The sequence below is a fragment of the Puma concolor genome, chromosome A1 (assembly GCF_028749965.1).
Source record: "Puma concolor isolate L17-30 chromosome A1, mPumCon1.1.hap2, whole genome shotgun sequence".
Lineage (NCBI taxonomy): Eukaryota > Metazoa > Chordata > Mammalia > Carnivora > Felidae > Puma > Puma concolor.
In genome coordinates, this window is record NC_141667.1 from 93,341,107 (window position 1) to 93,359,293 (window position 18,187).

At 36.7% G+C, this 18,187-nt stretch overlaps 1 protein-coding gene across 2 annotated transcripts in view; it reads left to right on the forward strand.

Moving 5' to 3' along the window:
- The window catches only part of EDIL3 (EGF like and discoidin domains 3), a 427,380-nt gene that overhangs the window by 390,576 nt on the left and 18,617 nt on the right, over nucleotides 1-18,187 (forward strand). For both annotated transcript variants that reach the window (XM_086697330.1, XM_086697323.1), the window contains one exon: nucleotides 12,568-12,723. In XM_086697330.1, the coding sequence (XP_086553456.1) occupies nucleotides 12,568-12,723 (156 nt within the window). The remainder of the gene's footprint in view (nucleotides 1-12,567; nucleotides 12,724-18,187) is intronic.

Consider the following 18,187-nt stretch of genomic DNA (forward strand, 5'->3'; position numbering starts at 1 on the left):
CTCTCCCTCCCAGTGTCCCATCACACCCATTTGCCTCCTAATACAAAGTTGGCTAGGTAGAGTAAAATATATGTTGGCTACATGTTGGCTCACTGAATCCTAAAATGTAAAAGCGTTCATTCAATATGTATTTATTGAATACTTACTGTGTGCCATGTGCAAGATGAACAACAGAGACAAACTTGCCTGCCCCTGGGATCTTATATTTGACAAGAGAATGCTTTGGATTTTATGTTATCAAGAAAATACATTATCCTTACAATATTCAGAGGAAAAACAGCAAGAATAGAGAGGCTTGTCCTTCAGACTAGCTAAACTGTTCATCCTAAACTTCTGCTGGGCATTGGTAAAAAGGCCAGAGGCAGTGTTGACATCTGAAGGTCAGAAAGAGAATTCTCACAACTGCCTAATAGCTGGTGAGGGGCCAAGGGGACACTTGTGACCAGTGTGCTGGCATCAGGACTGTCCTCTCTCTTTTCAAGTAAAGGAAAATAAAACAAGATGATATGGGGCTTATTTTTCAATTTGTAGAACAACAATAAGATAGAAATTATTCTAAAGGCATGAAGAAAAATTGCGAAAATAGAAAATTTCCTATCAGAACAGCAGATTGCTAGAATGTATATAAAGTACAAAGGAATTTTCTCCATGAATACCAGAGAGGATAAAATGAATCCTGAGGTGATGAGGGAGGTATCCTAATAATAATGTGTTTCAAGGAAATTTTAAAATGTAGCAGTAGAAATTGCATTATCAAAAATAAAATCCATAATATTGAGGACAGAATGGAGAGTAATAAAAAAGGAACATTATGAGTGAGAAAAGAACATAAATAAGAAAAATCAGAAGTAAAGAGCCTGTCTTTGGATAACTGACCTCCTAATGGAAGATACCAAAAAAGGAAGAAGCAACATTTTAAACCATAAAACCAGAAAACCTTCTGACCACACCTCCCTCCCCCAGAAACTAGGCTACAGCTTGAATGGACCCACTTGATTCCATCCATAAGCAATAAAAGAGACTCTCACCAAAATATATCCTAATATGTGATGGTGATGACCCTGAGTCATAGTGTTAATTTCAAAATAAAGAGCAAACCTTGTAACTATCAGCCAGGTAGAGGGAGAAAAAAAAAGAAATGGATTATTTGGGAAAAAGTGTTGCAAAAATTACATTCTTGTAAAAAAGAATGTCACATCATACATATCCATAAAGTCAAGATGGTTTAGGTGTTGAAAGAAAAAAGAAAGAAAAAAAACATAATAGGAAATCATAGGTAAATATGTAGATCATATTTGATTGATTTAATTAAGTGAACAATCTTTTTAAGCATATAAAAAATATGGTATCACAAAAGGAGTGATTGATAGATTTAAGTACAGGAAAATTAAAAATGTGTGTGTAAAATATAAAATGAAATGACATAGAAAATTAAAATAAAGCAACAAATATAACAGAAGCCCATATTGATACCATGTAAGCCCATAATTCTTAAAAACAATTAGAAAATCTCTAACATCTAATAAATAAAGGACATTAAAGAGACCATCTGTATATGTTATTAGTGAGACTGAACCCAATTGGGAGAATGTAAATTAAATGCCACTTGTTGCCATTTATGTACATTAAATATAAAAAATCCATTTTCAGAATTGTCATAAATGTAAAATTTTATAAAACATGAGATTGGTGGGGCGCCTGGGTGGCGCAGTCGGTTAAACGTCCGACTTCAGCCAGGTCACGATCTCGCGGTCCGTGAGTTCGAGCCCCGCGTCAGGCTCTGGGCTGATGGCTCAGAGCCTGGAGCCTGTTTCCGATTCTGTGTCTCCCTCTCTCTCTGCCCCTCCCCCGTTCATGCTCTGTGTCTCTCTGTCCCAAAAAATAAATAAACGTTGGAAAACATGAGATTGGTGACTATGCAGAGAAAGATTTATCATATACCCTAGATGCAAGTGTACAATCTTTCTTGAGAGGAAGGAAACAATGCATATCACATTTCAAATGGCAGGTCATTTAGGCCTACAAGAAATAGTTGCATCGGTGAATGAAGATATGAACTTGGGAGTTCATTCTAAGTTTTTACTGATGGCAAAGAAGTAGAAACAAATTAAAGGAATATCAATAGGAGACTTGTTAAATAATTTTCATATTTATCATGTAACTATAACAGAGACTGTTGCACAGCCATTACACATTATTATTACTATTATTACTATTATTTATATGTAAAATATCCACAGTTGCACACCTGTTTATCTGTATCACTTTTCATTTTCCTCACCCCTTTAAGAACATCTCTGTGAAAATCAACTGACTTTCCTAGTGTGCTCTCCTAGGGAACCATCTGTCAAGCTGTTATGCAGATATCTGAAATGCCATTTATCTTGACCTTTGTCAAACAAATGCTCTTAGTTTTTCTATAATTTTCCTAAGTTAGACACTCTAAAAATATTTATGCTTCACTAAAACATTACAGGATGTTTTACAACATAAGAGTTGCATTCCTACATAACCCTCATGCAATACTTTTTTCTTTACTTCTATGTCATTTAAGCCTCTCTATATATGAATCTCTCATTTTTTACTCATATAATTAAAGGAAAATAAATCACTCACCATAATTTCAAATCTAATTCTCTCTTTTAGTATTATTTTGGAACCATTTCCCTCCAGTAATTAATCTTAGTATTCAAATGAGGATGTACAACAATCCATAAAATTATATTACTTTTAGTAAAACATTTCATCCATAAATGGGAATTTCAGTTGCTTCACATTTTCTCTATTTTAATTGAAGATGAAATTACTATTTTTTTAAGAAGGTGACCAAAATATACTATGTTCCAGAAGTTGCTTGTAGGACAATCTAACCACCCTCTTTCTCTGTTTCTACATTTATGCTTCTAATAACATTCTGAGAGTGATAATAGATTATTTCCCCAGATTTATTTATTGTTTTACTCTTAGCAGATTCTATTATAGCCCTTAATATATTTTATATGTTGTTTTACACACTTAGTAAATATTAACTCACCTAATCCTCATAAAAATCCTATGAGGGTTGTTATCTTCATTTTTCAGATAAGGAAATTGAGATGTAGAGAAATAAAGTAGCTTTCCCAAGGGCATATAGCTAGTGAGGGCAGAGCCATTTGGGGAACCCAGACCATCTAGCTCTTCCACAATAGACTGCCTCTTAAGAAGATCGGAGAAGATTTTTAACTAGTTGCCTTTCCCCGTAAAAATTGGTTGGTGCCACTGTGATACTATATTTCCTTGACCAATGGTGTTATCCTCTGTACAGAAACAAGAGAAAGACTCTTGGCATTTTCTGCTATGGTACCTTGTGGCCTCCTTAGGCATGGTTGGTTCTTGTCCATAGAACATACTTAGGAAGTAGTTTTAACTCAATCCAGCAAAACTTTTATTGAGGGATTGTTACATATAAGGCACATTTAATACAGATCCAGACATGAAGAGCAGAGCACTAAGCCAAATGTCTACCCATACGCCAGCTCAGTGCCCTAAATAACCTGCTGTATTTGAGCCAAACCTCTGGAGGTAAAGGTCTATCTAAAGCAGCTGAGAAGAAAAAGGGAAGATGGCGGCGTAGGAGGACGCTGGGCTCACCGCGCGTCCTGCTGATCACTTAGATTCCACCTACACCTGCCTAAATAACCCAGAAAACCACCAGAGGATTAGCAGAACGGAGTCGCCGGAGCCAAGCGCAGACGAGAGGCCCACGGAAGAGGGTAGGAAGGGCGGCGAGGCGGTGCGCGCTCCACGGACTGGCGGGAGGGAGCCGGGGCGGAGGGGCGGCTCGCCGGCCAAGCAGAGCCCCCGAGTCTGGCTTGCAAAAAGCGGAGGGGCCTGACGGACTGTGTTCCGACAGCAAGCGCGACTTAGCGTCTGGGAAGTCATAAGTTAACAGCTCTGCTCAGAAAGCGGGAAGGCTGGAGGACAAAGGGAAGGAGAGCTGCTGAGCCCCCGGACGACAGAGCTCAGTTTGGTGGGGAACAAAGGCGCTCGCCAGCGCCATCTTCCCCGCCCATCCCCCAGCCAAAATCCCAAAGAGAACCAGTTCCTGCCAGGGAACTTGCTCGCTCCGCGCAAACACCCAACTCTGCGCTTCTGCGGAGCCAAACCTCCGGCAGCGGATCTGACTCCCTCTTGCTGCCACAGGGCCCCTCCTGAAGTGGATCACCTAAGGAGAAGCAAGCTAAGCCTGCCCCTCCTGCCCCTGTGCACCTTGCCTACCCACCCCAGCTAAGACGCCAGATCCCCAGCATCACAAGCCTGGCAGTGTGCAAGTAGCCCAGACAGACCACCCCACCCCACAGTGAATCCCGCCCCTAGGAGAGGGGAAGAGAAGGCACGCACCAGTCTGACTGTGGCCCCAGCGGTGGGCTGGGAGCAGACATCAGGTCTGACTGCGGCTCCGCCCACCAACTCCAGTTATACACCACAGCACAGGGGAAGTGCCCTGCAGGTCCTCACCACGCCAGGGACTATCCAAAATGACCAAGCGGAAGAATTCCCCTCAGAAGAATCTCCAGGAAATAACAACAGCTAATGAGCTGATCAAAAAGGATTTAAATAATATAACAGAAAGTGAATTTAGAATAATAGTCATAAAATTAATCGCTGGGCTTGAAAACAGTATAGCTGACAGCAGAGAATCTCTTGCTACAGAGATCAAGGGACTAAGGAACAGTCACGAGGAGCTGAAAAACGCTTTAAACGAAATGCATAACAAAATGGAAACCACCACGGCTCGGATTGAAGAGGCAGAGGAGAGAATAGGTGAACTAGAAGATAAAGTTATGGAAAAAGAGGAAGCTGAGAAAAAGAGGGATAAAAAAATCCAGGAATATGAGGGGAAAATTAGAGAACTAAGTGATACACTAAAAAGAAATAATATACGCATCATTGGTATCCCAGAGGAGGAAGAGAGAGGGAAAGGTGCTGAAGGGGTACTTGAAGAAATAATAGCTGAGAACTTCCCTGAACTGGGGAAGGAAAAAGGCATTGAAATCCAAGAGGCACAGAGAACTCCCTTCAGACGTAACTTGAATCGATCTTCTGCACGACATATCATAGTGAAACTGGCAAAATACAAGGATAAAGAGAAAATTCTGAAAGCAGCAAGGGGTAAACGTGCCCTCACATATAAAGGGAGACCTATAAGACTCGTGACTGATCTCTCTTTTGAAACTTGGCAGGCCAGAAAGAATTGGCACGAGATTTTCAGTGTGCTAGACAGAAAAAATATGCAGCCGAGAATCCTTTATCCAGCAAGTCTGTCATTTAGAATAGAAGGAGAGATAAAGGTCTTCCCAAACAAACAAAAACTGAAGGAATTTGTCACCACTAAACCAGCCCTCCAAGAGATCCTAAGGGGGACCCTGTGAGACAAAGTACCAGAGACATCACTACAAGCATAAAACATACAGACATCACAATGACTCTAAACCCATATCTTTCTATAATAACACTGAATGTAAATGGACTAAATGCGCCAACCAAAAGACATAGGGTATCAGAATGGATAAAAAAACAAGAACCATCTATTTGCTGTCTACAAGAGACTCATTTTAGACCTGAGGACACCTTTAGATTGAGAGTGAGGGGATGGAGAACTATTTATCATGCTACTGGAAGCCAAAAGAAAGCTGGAGTAGCCATCCTTATATCAGACAAACTAGACTTTAAATTAAAGGCTGTAACAAGAGATGAAGAAGGACATTATATAATAGTGACAGGGTCTATCCATCAGGAAGAGCTAACAATTATAAATGTCTATGCGCCGAATACCGGAGCGCCCAAATATATAAAACAATTACTCATAAATACAAGCAACCTTATTGATAAGAATGTGGTAATTGCAGGGGACTTTAACACCCCACTTACAGAAATGGATAGATCATCTAGACACACGATCAATAAAGAAACAAGGGCCCTGAATGAGACATTGGATCAGATGGACTTGACAGATATATTTAGAACTCTGCATCCCAAAGCAACAGAATATACTTTCTTCTCGAGTGCACATGGAACATTCTCCAAGATAGATCATATACTGGGTCACAAAACAGCCCTTCATAAGTTTACAAGAATTGAAATCATACCATGCATACTTTCAGACCACAACGCTATGATGCTTGAAATCAACCACAGAAAAAAGTCTGGAAAACCTCCAAAAGCATGGAGGTTAAAGAACACCCTACTAACGAATGAGTGGGTCAACCAGGCAATTAGAGAAGAAATTAAAAAATATATGGAAACAAACGAAAATGAAAATACAACAATCCAAACGCTTTGGGACGCAGCGAAGGCAGTCCTGAGAGGAAAATACATTGCAATCCAGGCCTATCTCAAGAAACAAGAAAAATCCCAAATACAAAATCTAACAGCACACCTAAAGGAAATAGAAGCAGAACAGCAAAGGCAGCCTAAACCCAGCAGAAGAAGAGAAATAATAAAGATCAGAGCAGAAATAAACAATATAGAATCTAAAAAAACTGTAGAGCAGATCAACGAAAGCAAGAGTTGGTTTTTTGAAAAAATAAACAAAATTGACAAACCTCTAGCCAGGCTTCTCAAAAAGAAAAGGGAGATGGCCCAAATAGATAAAATCATGAATGAAAATGGAATTATTACAACCAATCCCTCAGAGATACAAACAATTATCAGGGAATACTATGAAAAATTATATGCCAACAAATTGGACAACCTGGAAGAAATGGACAAATTCCTGAACACCCACACTCTTCCAAAACTCAATCAGGAGGAAATAGAAAGCTTGAACAGACCCATCACCAGCGAAGAAATTGAATCGGTTATCAAAAATCTCCCAACAAATAAGAGTCCAGGACCAGATGGCTTCCCAGGGGAGTTCTACCAGACGTTTAAAGCAGAGATAATACCTATCCTTCTCAAGCTATTCCAAGAAATAGAAAGGGAAGGAAAACTTCCAGACTCATTCTATGAAGCCAGTATTACTTTGATTCCTAAACCAGACAGAGACCCAGTAAAAAAAGAGAACTACCGGCCAGTATCCCTGATGAATATGGATGCAAAAATTCTCAATAAGATACTAGCAAATCGAATTCAACGGCATATAAAAAGAATTATTCACCATGATCAAGTGGGATTCATTCCTGGGATGCAGGGCTGGTTCAACATTCGCAAATCAATCAACGTGATACATCACATTAACAAAAAAAAAGAGAAAAACCATATGATCCTGTCAATCGATGCAGAAAAGGCCTTTGACAAAATCCAGCACCCTTTCTTAATAAAAACTCTTGAGAAAGTCGGGATAGAAGGAACATACTTAAAGATCATAAAAGCCATTTATGAAAAGCCCACAGCTAACATCATCCTCAACGGGGAAAAACTGAGAGCTTTTTCCCTGAGATCAGGAACACGACAGGGATGCCCACTCTCACCGCTGTTGTTTAACATAGTGCTGGAAGTTCTAGCAACAGCAATCAGACAACAAAAGGAAATCAAAGGCGTCAAAATTGGCAAAGATGAAGTCAAGCTTTCGCTCTTTGCAGATGACATGATATTATACATGGAAAATCCGATAGACTCCACCAAAAGTCTGCTAGAACTGATACATGAATTCAGCAAAGTTGCAGGATACAAAATCAATGTACAGAAATCAGTTGCATTCTTATACACTAACAATGAAGCAACAGAAAGACAAATAAAGAAACTGATCCCATTCACAATTGCACCAAGAAGCATAAAATACCTAGGAATCAATCTAACCAAAGATGTAAAGGATCTGTATGCTGAAAACTATAGAAAGCTTATGAAGGTAATTGAAGAAGATTTAAAGAAATGGAAAGACATTCCCTGCTCATGGATTGGAAGAATAAATATTGTCAAAATGTCAATACTACCCAAAGCTATCTACACATTCAATGCAATCCCAATCAAAATTGCACCAGCATTCTTCTCGAAACTAGAACAAGCAATCCTAAAATTCATATGGAACCACAAAAGGCCCCGAATAGCCAAAGTAATTTTGAAGAAGAAGACCAAAGCAGGAGGCATCACAATCCCAGACTTTAGCCTCTACTACAAAGCTGTCATCATCAAGACAGCATGGTATTGGCACCAAAACAGACACATAGACCAATGGAATAGAATAGAAACCCCGGAACTAGACCCACAAACGTACGGCCAACTCATCTTTGACAAAGCAGGAAAGAACATCCAATGGAAAAAAGACAGTCTCTTCAACAAATGGTGCTGGGAGAACTGGACAGCAACATGCAGAAGGTTGAAACTAGACCACTTTCTCACACCATTCACAAAAATAAACTCAAAATGGATAAAGGACCTGAATGTGAGACAGGAAACCATCAAAACCTTAGAGGAGAAAGCAGGAAAAGACCTCTCTGACCTCAGCCGTAGCAATCTCTTACTCGACACATCCCCAAAGGCAAGGGAATTAAAAGCAAAAGTGAATTACTGGGACCTTATGAAGATAAAAAGCTTCTGCACTGCAAAGGAAACAACCAACAAAACTAAAAGGCAACCAACGGAATGGGAAAAGATATTTGCAAATGACATATCGGACAAAGGGCTAGTATCCAAAATCTATAAAGAGCTCACCAAACTCCACACCCGAAAAGCAAATAACCCAGTGAAGAAATGGGCAGAAAACATGAATAGACACTTCTCTAAAGAAGACATCCGGATGGCCAACAGGCACATGAAAAGATGTTCAGCGTCGCTCCTTATCAGGGAAATACAAATCAAAACCACACTCAGATATCACCTCACGCCAGTCAGAGTGGCCAAAATGAACAAATCAGGAGACTATAGATGCTGGAGAGGATGTGGAGAAACGGGAACCCTCTTGCACTGTTGGTGGGAATGCAAATTGGTGCAGCCGCTCTGGAAAGCAGTGTGGAGGTTCCTCAGAAAATTAAAAATAGACCTACCCTATGACCCAGCAATAGCACTGCTAGGAATTTATCCAAGGGACACAGGAGTACTGATGCATAGGGGCACTTGTACCCCAATGTTCATAGCAGCACTCTCAACAATAGCCAAATTATGGAAAGAGCCTAAATGTCCATCAACTGATGAATGGATAAAGAAATTGTGGTTTATATACACAATGGAGTACTACGTGGCAATGAGAAAAAATGAAATATGGCCTTTTGTAGCAACGTGGATGGAACTGGAGAGTGTGATGCTAAGTGAAATAAGCCATACAGAGAAAGACAGATACCATATGGTTTCACTCTTATGTGGATCCTGAGAAACTTAAGAAAAACCCATGGGGGAGGGGAACAAAAAAAAAAAAAAAAAAAAAAAAGAGGTTAGAGTGGGAGAGAGCCAAAGCATAAGAGACTGTTGAGAACTGAGAACAAACTAAGGGTCGATGGGGGGTGGGAGGGAGGAGAGGGTGGGTGATGGGTACTGAGGAGGGCACCTTTTGGGATGAGCACTGGGTGTTGTATGGAAACCAATTTGACAATAAATTTCATATATAAATAAAAAAAAAAATAAATAAAATAAAGCAGCTGAAGGCATTTTGTCTAGCATGTTTGCAGTACAAGTTTAACTCAGAAGATCCATAAGAGGGCAAAGTGCTCATGAGCTAAGGGTTAGCATGGATCCAGATAAATGAGCTTTTCTGGGATCATCCTGCATGCTGAACATGAGGGTGACATGTCTGTGAGTGTGTTTCAAAGTGAGATCTGTATATACCCTGTTGCAGCAGCTTCGTGTTAAGTGTGGGATGCTGATTACTTTTACATTAAAGAAGGTTTGCTTAGGCCTGGTATTCTAAGTTTTTTTGCTACATTAAGTAGCAAATTTTAGGACAAATCCAGCTTGAAACAGATTGCTGACTATTAAAGTAGAGAAATTTACTTAACTGGAAGAAAAAAGAAAAACATTTCTAGATCACAAGCAAACAAACAAAAAAGCTGGAGAAGGGGAGCAGTTAGAGTGGGAGAAAAACGTATCTGTTAGAAAGAGCCAAGAAACACAGCTTAAGGAGAAAACATCTCCACCCAGCAGGAAACCCAGCTGACTTTAAGAAATACCACAGAAAAAGAGATACGCTATAAGACTCTTCATTGCGTCATTGTAGCTAAACACTCATAGAGGTTTAAAGAGTGAAGAATCAAGCCATGGAAATGTTCATATTCTTGGAGACAGTTTGAGTTCCTGTGTGTTTATAGCCTTGCAAGCAACACAGTGACTCAGAGTGTTGGAAGATTTTTTGCCCATTTAATTGAGTGTCAACAACATTAAAAGCATTTTGAAGACCAGTAGCAATGCCTAGGTGTCTGCACAATTATATTTGGACTTAGAACAAAAGCAATCTGTATTTTTAAGCCTGGATAGGTGAAGTAACAGAGCCAAAGTTCATGTTAAAACACAGGGCTCTTCTGGGGCACCTGAGTGGCTCGGACGGTTAAGTGTCCAACTCTTGATTTCGGCTCAGGTCATGATCTCATGGTTTGTGGGTTTGAGCCCCATGTCTGCGCTGACAGCACAGAGCCTTCTTGGGATTCTCTCTCTCCCTCCCTCACTGCCCCTCCCCTAACTCATGTGCACATGTTCTCTCCCTCTCTCTCTTTCTCTCTCTCTCTCAAAAACAAACAAACAAACAAACAAACAAACATTAACAAAAATTACAGGGCTCTTCTCGTATTATAAATCCAGGATTGTTTTGGTTTGGAGCTTAGAGTTTCTGTAAGTTTAATGAGTGTAGTGAGGAAACTTTGAGATTCTCCAGAAATTTCTGAAATAATCACAAAGAATAGCAAGAAATCATTGAGTGAGAATTTTTATGTATGATGGAACTTTGAATCAGAATGTTGAATTGGAATCTAGTATCCTCCCTTTACTCGCTATCTATCTTTGGATCACACATCATAATATATTAGCCTCTGTTCCCTCATCTCAAAGGTACTGTACAGGGCTGTAGAGAGGATTCATTGAGGACACACAAGAAAGCACTTAGCATAGTGTGTATGAGGCAACAAAAGTTTCCTTCCCAGGTATCATCATTTTGCCACCTTGCTTTGCTGCAGGATAGATATTTTAGATGATATAAATACATGTTAGGAAATATGCAGAAACAAAAATATTTTCTAGTTTTGATAAACTTTCTAAAGTATTTTAATAAAGAATTAAAGTTAGTTTTCTGTCTTAATTCATTGTCCAAGTTGAGTCTGATGTCTTTAATTAAACAGTGTTACAAAAAGTGGTCAAATCCCCTGTGAATTTTTAAAGAAATTTGCCTAGGCTGTGAAACTTTGGGAACTTTTTTCATATCTTTACTGAAAAGCATCTAAATACAGTCACTAAATATGGTCTATTCAGTACATTCACCCTGGCTCTCTCTTTTCATTCATGGACTATATCTGACCCATGACTGTCTATTTGTGGCTGCATACATCTCACAGGATAAAGAACCTGAAATAGAAACAAAAGGACATAGTGGTTGAAAGCCATCAAGGTCACATATGGGATCATGACAGTGAAAGATGATAAGATCAAGGATGTAAGCAGGGCACTTAGTCACAGGAAGTAGGAGGAAGTAGGTCGCTATTGTGGAAGGAGAGCGGAAGCTGTAGATCAAGGAACATTAATAAACCTAAAGGTAAAGCTCTTATGAGAATTGTCCACATGGAAAACAAAGATTCCTATATTTTTTTAATTAACATAATAAGATATAAGAAAAGCTTCATGAATTAGAGAACAGAATTCTACTAAATTATTCAATGTTATGTATTCTTTTTCATGAAAATCAATGCTGTCTTTTGCATTTCAATCATATCTTGATTAATTTAATGCTTACTGAGTCTCCATGCGTGTTTTGCTTTTGTAAGTATGTATTTTGTAGGAAAAAACACCTCATGAGCACAGATCCCACAAGTCAGGGATGCATACTGTAATCCTCTTTCATTTTTGAAGAATGTCCAACTTTCTCCTCAACATTTTTAGAATTGTAGTTTTCTAAACAAGATTTTCATTGTACATGATTACTATTATTCAATTATATATTCCTGAGCTGATTAAAACTCATGGAAATAATGTTGACTTTGTATTTAATGTTTAACTGTGATAGATATAATATCATTTCTATTCCTAATGTGTATACAACTAGAGTCTGATTTTTATTAAAATTGAAATGACCAGTAAAGTCAGAAAACTGAATTATAAGCACAAGCTCTGGAAGACAAGCTGGGGAAGACCTTCATCCCAAGAATATCAGCCCTGACTGCCCTGTTCAATCTTAGTTGCACAAAACTGCACAGCTAGAGGAATTATAGACTAAAATGACCATCATTTTATTTTAAAACAGTCAAAATAGTTATTCAGGTTTTCAACTAAGTTTATCCAGTGGCAAAGTCAAAATTATTAGCCAATCACAGACTCAGTCATCAGTTTCAAAATACAAATAATCAGTGGATCTTTGGCTTTAACATGTATGTTACTTAATCTCCTGAATTTGAGCAACTTGCACATTTATAATGGACTCTGCTGTGGCATTTAAATTATGTCTTTTCCTTTTTTTAGGTGGACCTTCTGGTCCCTACCAAAGTAACTGGCATCATTACACAAGGAGCTAAAGATTTTGGTCATGTACAGTTCGTAGGTTCTTACAAACTAGCATACAGCAATGATGGAGAACACTGGACTGTATACCAGGATGAAAAGCAAAGAAAAGATAAGGTAAGTGATCCAGGTGGTTTATAACATGCAAAGTGAAGGACCAAACTCTATCTGAATATGACTGAATGAACTGCTTAGACATATGTATTAAAAATAATGGCTATATCCACTGAAAAATGTATGTTAAATTAAAAATTCTAACATTTTCCATAGTATCAATTATCTAAGATCCAGCTAAGTAAAATTTGCTTATATTTTATAAACCTAATAGGAGCTTGAATAATTTAACTTAAAGCACATGTAAATACTTATTGTCTGAATACTTGTCACTATTAACTTTACTATTAAAAAACGTTACTGATATTAGGCAAAAAATGTAGTTTGGCAAAAAATATTTTAAAAATTAACTAAAAGATTTTTAAGTTATATATTTCCTTGATTATTTTGACAATAGGAATTTTAGAAATGAACAAATTTTGACTATTATACTGTTTCATCAAAATTAAAATACAGGATGTTTCTCCGCTCAGTTTCCTTCATTGTGTTTTAATTCATAGATTTGTTTAGTTTTTTTAACCTGTGTAAGCTGTTTTAATATTATGGTAATAAATATATATTATTGCAACATCCAATTCTACACTATACTATTTGTAATTGTTTTTCTAAATGTTCTTACCATTCTAAATATCTTCCTGTAGTATCTCCTGGTCTGAATTTGTGTGGGGCCCTAGAAAATGGAAGTGCTCAGGGTTCATATCAATAACTAATTGGGCCAGATGTTAAAATATAGCCTTAGTTGGGCCAATGACACTGAAACTCATTCATTGCTTGGAATGTTTGTGCTAAGAACTCTAGTTTTCTAAAGACATCAACAGAAACAAACTTCTTACTTCAAGGGTTTGGGGGGAAATATATAATACATTAAGTATTTCTGAGTTCACAATGACTTTTTCCATTTTGTGTAGCCCTTTTATTCCCTGGTATATTATTCACCAGCAGAGAGTTGGGAATATCTTGCTTTTTCAAAAATTCAAGACAGAGAATTTATTAATTTTCCAAGAAATACTAAGCCTAGATGGCTATTTCAGTGAGTCAACAGAGTCTGAATTCACTTCACATAAAATTCATTTCAGGGGAGACATATCTTTAGGTTTAGATTATAAAATCCACACCTATTTACCTTTCAATATCTCAGAACACATCCATTTAGCATCTAGAGATACATTTAACATCTCAGAACACACACACATTTTACATTTTAACATCTCAGAAATTGGTATATCTTACAATGTCATAATTTTAATTGGAGGCATTTATTATTTTCTAGAGGAACCTAAAATAATGGCATGTTTTCTAATCAGTAGCATCTTAGATTGAGTGTATATAGGGTTTTTTGTGAAACTGTCTTCAAATGTATTTTTGACTGTAGTCAAATATCTGCCATGATTTATTGTAAATAACTATTTCAGTTCCTACCTTTCACCTTTTCACAGTAGGCATTCTGATGCATAGAAAACGAAAATCTGTTCCGTAAGATGAAGCTTTTTAAACTTCATAAATTATATAGCTCTTAAAATTAATTTTAAAAGAGATAAGTATTCTCATACATTTTCCATGTGTAATGTTCACTAAAAAGCATATCTGTAATAGCAAAATCCTTGTATAGATTGATTTAGGGAGGAGGTATAATGAAAAATATGACTAAACTGTTGTACTGATTAAATATTTTTTGACTCCATTTACATTAAGCTTGTCATTTCATGATTATATGTAAACAATTTTTTAATTTTTCCTTTAATTAATAGATTAGGCATTTGCATGTTAATACACTTATTATCTGTCTGAACTGTATATAAAATTTTCATCAAGTTGACCAGGTTACTTGATAGTATTCAGGTATTCTATATCCTTACTGATTTTCTATATCCTTGTACTATCAATTACAGAAAGAGCAATGTGGAAATTTCCAACTATAATTGTCATGTTCTTTGTTGCTTCTTATAGTTATATCAGCGTTTGCTTGATGTATTTTGAATGTATTTCTATTTATTTATTTATTTTGATACAGACAGAGAGAGAGCATGTAAGCAGGGGAGGGACAGAGAGAGGGGGAATAAAGGATCTGAAACAGGATCTGTGTTGAGGGCAGAGAGCCCGGCAGAGAGAGGGCTCGAACTCACAAACCAAACTGTGAGATCAATAACCTGAGCCGGAGTTAGACGCTTAGCCACCCAGGCGCCCCTGCTTGATGTATTTTGAAGCTCTGTTAAAAGATGTGTGAACAATTAGGACTGTGGAGTCCACTGCATCAACTAGCTCCTTTATTATTGGAAAATGACCTTTATCCCTGGAAATATTTTTTGATCTGGATTCTATTTTGCTGTTAATAGAGGCACTCCAGTTTTCTTTTGATTAATGCTATGTTGGTGTGTGTTTTTCATTCTTTTACTTTTAACCTATTGTACCTTATATTTGAAATGCACTTCTTCTATGCAGCATATAGTTGGGTCTCCTTTTTCCATCCTACTATCTCTGCTTTTTGACTAGAGCATTTAAGCCATTTATATTTGATATGAAAATTAATATGATTGGGTTTAAAATCTATCATCTTTCTGCTTATTTTCTACTTGTTGCATCTTTTTCCATTTTTTTTTTTTGTTTCTATCTTCTTTTGGATTAATTGAAGTTTTTTTAATGATTCCAGTTAAGATTTTGTTGTTGTTGTTATTGTTGTTGTTCACTTACTTGGTATAATTTTTTGATGTTATTGCAGTGATTTCTTTAGGCTTTGTAGCATACAAACTTAGTCTACCTTCAAATTAATGTAGAGCCCCAGAAACCTGCCTCTAGAAACACAAAATAGACCATGACTATCAATCCATGGACTTAGGAACCACATTTATTATAACATATGATTTTGACATTCCCCAAATAAGTCTTACTGTAAAAAAAAATAGGCTCCCACTGGCAAGTTGGTCACCTATGAAAGTAAATTGATACTTGGTGAACAGGATATAAGCCAGAATTCTTATGGGAGCCAATAAATCACTATCATCTATTCAATGTAAAAATTTCTGAAGAGTTAAACCATTTTAATATTTATAAACATAACAATTGGATAAACTTATACCATGTAATTGGTAGTTTTAAAATTAAATTTAGCCAGTTTGTTTATGGTATTGTAAATAATTTGGTATGTTGAAGAAAAGCCTTAGGTAAGTTTACTATTTACTCCTGAAGGGAATGACAAACACCAACAAACTGTACATAAGAATATAGCAATACTATTATGATAAAGAAATAATGTATTAGAAGGAACTGTAAAAGTTCTTTGAACACTTGGAAAAAAATATATATATGTGTGTGTGTGCGTATATATATATATACACACATATATATATATATATATATACACACATTCCAATATATACATATACCAATCAAAATAAATGTTTATATATAATCCAAATAACTATTGTGCTTTGTTATTATTATTATTATTTTTACTAGGTATATTACTTATACTCAGAAATTAATTTTTCTGAATAAGCCATTTCCTATTGATTCCTAATATTATTTGTGTCTTCTTTCCCATGGTTACTTTCCATAAGGGAGAAAGTCTGCAATGTTTACAAGTGCAAATTCAACTACAAACTTTCATCCACACAAATATGACAAATAAATTGAATGTTGCAGGGCAAAACATGGCTTGTGAAATGTTTTCTGTATGTACCTTTCCAAGGAAATATTTTCAAAAATTTTTCTAATTCTTTTATGTGTCCTTCTGTTTTTATTGACCACTTTGCTCTAATAGATTTTAGGCTGTTTATATTGAATTGTGATACAGATCCAGAAATAAGATTACTTCAGAAAAACAATCTCAAAATAATAGCAATTTTCTAGGTTTACCACAGGTGGTGTAAATGAAATACTAAAAATGTAAGAATGTCAATTTTTTTAAAAAATGTATGAATATCCTTTCTGGTTTTTATTAGTCATAACAGACTAAGCCTCAGGAAAGCGATGTCAAGGAAAAAGTATATATGTATGTAAGAGTATCTAAATATACGTATCAACGTATATTATGTATATGTATTTGTGTGTGTATGCCAAAAGTCAACTGAAGAGAAATAGATGCCTGTTCTCTTCATTGAATTGTCAGTTTCTCACTACCTTTTCAGAACTTATATAAGAACTATAATTTATTTTCCTATTTTTTTTTCAACGTTTATTTATTTTTGGGACAGAGAGAGACAGAGCATGAACGGGGGAGGGGCAGAGAGAGAGGGAGACACAGAATCGGAAACAGGCTCCAGGCTCTGAGCCATCAGCCCAGAGCCCGACGCGGGGCTCGAACTCACGGACCGTGAGATCGTGACCTGGTTGAAGTCGGACGCTTAACCGACTGCGCCACCCAGGCGCCCAAGAACTATAATTTATTTTAACATTTTGTTTTTTGACAAAATTCTACATTTTATCTTTCATGATTGAGCACGTGATGACACTACCTCATTACGATCTCTACAATCTTATTTTTCTCTTTCTAGTCTACATTTTCTAACATTTAACCAACTTTAATATTTCTCTACAACATGGATTCAGATATATTTTTTAGTTGAAAGCCAAATGTTCCTTTGCTCTCATGAAAGTGACATTTGTTTTATACGCCTGGAGCTGTTTTTTATTGCAGTTAGCAGGAAAATTGCAAAATTTGACAGACACTTTCAGTATTTAATTTTTAAGGTTATAAGCCAAAGTAAAACAATAATAAATTTCAGGAAGCCTTCTTATATGGAAAAATTAGAAATGAAAATGGATTTTCTCATCCAATATATTAGTCATAATGTCATGGTGTTTAAATAAACCTGAATTCACACCATGGGGGCTTTCTTCTTGGGGGAAAAAAAGAAGCTGGTAATATTCTATTTGTCTCCCTCCCTCAAATTATCCAGGTTTTTAAAAAGCATGAATCAAAAAAAAATTGCAACTATACTCTGGATATTCTATAAAAGAACGTAATCCAAAACTCTGTTTACAGTAAGATTTTATTGGCCCTGAACAGTGAATGCCACATATTCATCAAGAACAATCTTGCAACATCTTGGTGAACTCTAATTCACTGGTTACCAAAATTACCTGATCATAACACTCATGGGGGAGCTTGTTAAAAAATACTGATTTCTGGGTGCTGCCTCTGGCTCTCTGGGGATGAGTTGGAAATCTAAATGTTTACAGAGGCTCCAGCTAATTTGAATAATAAGCACATGTGGGAAAGATGACTCTAATTGGCACCAACTTTAAGTTTTTGAAACTAAGTGTAGTTTTGGATTTTTCTAGTCAGAATGGAATGTATTATATTATAATTCTTTAGGACTGGCTGGCCACTAATTTGTCAGTGGAAGTCAGTATGAATCATTGTCTCCAAAAGTAAGTTTAGATTTTAACATTTGCCACTTCTCTCATGAACACCAGAAAGTAAACATGTATTAGCTTTAAACAAAATTTAAATTTAAATAATAGATCT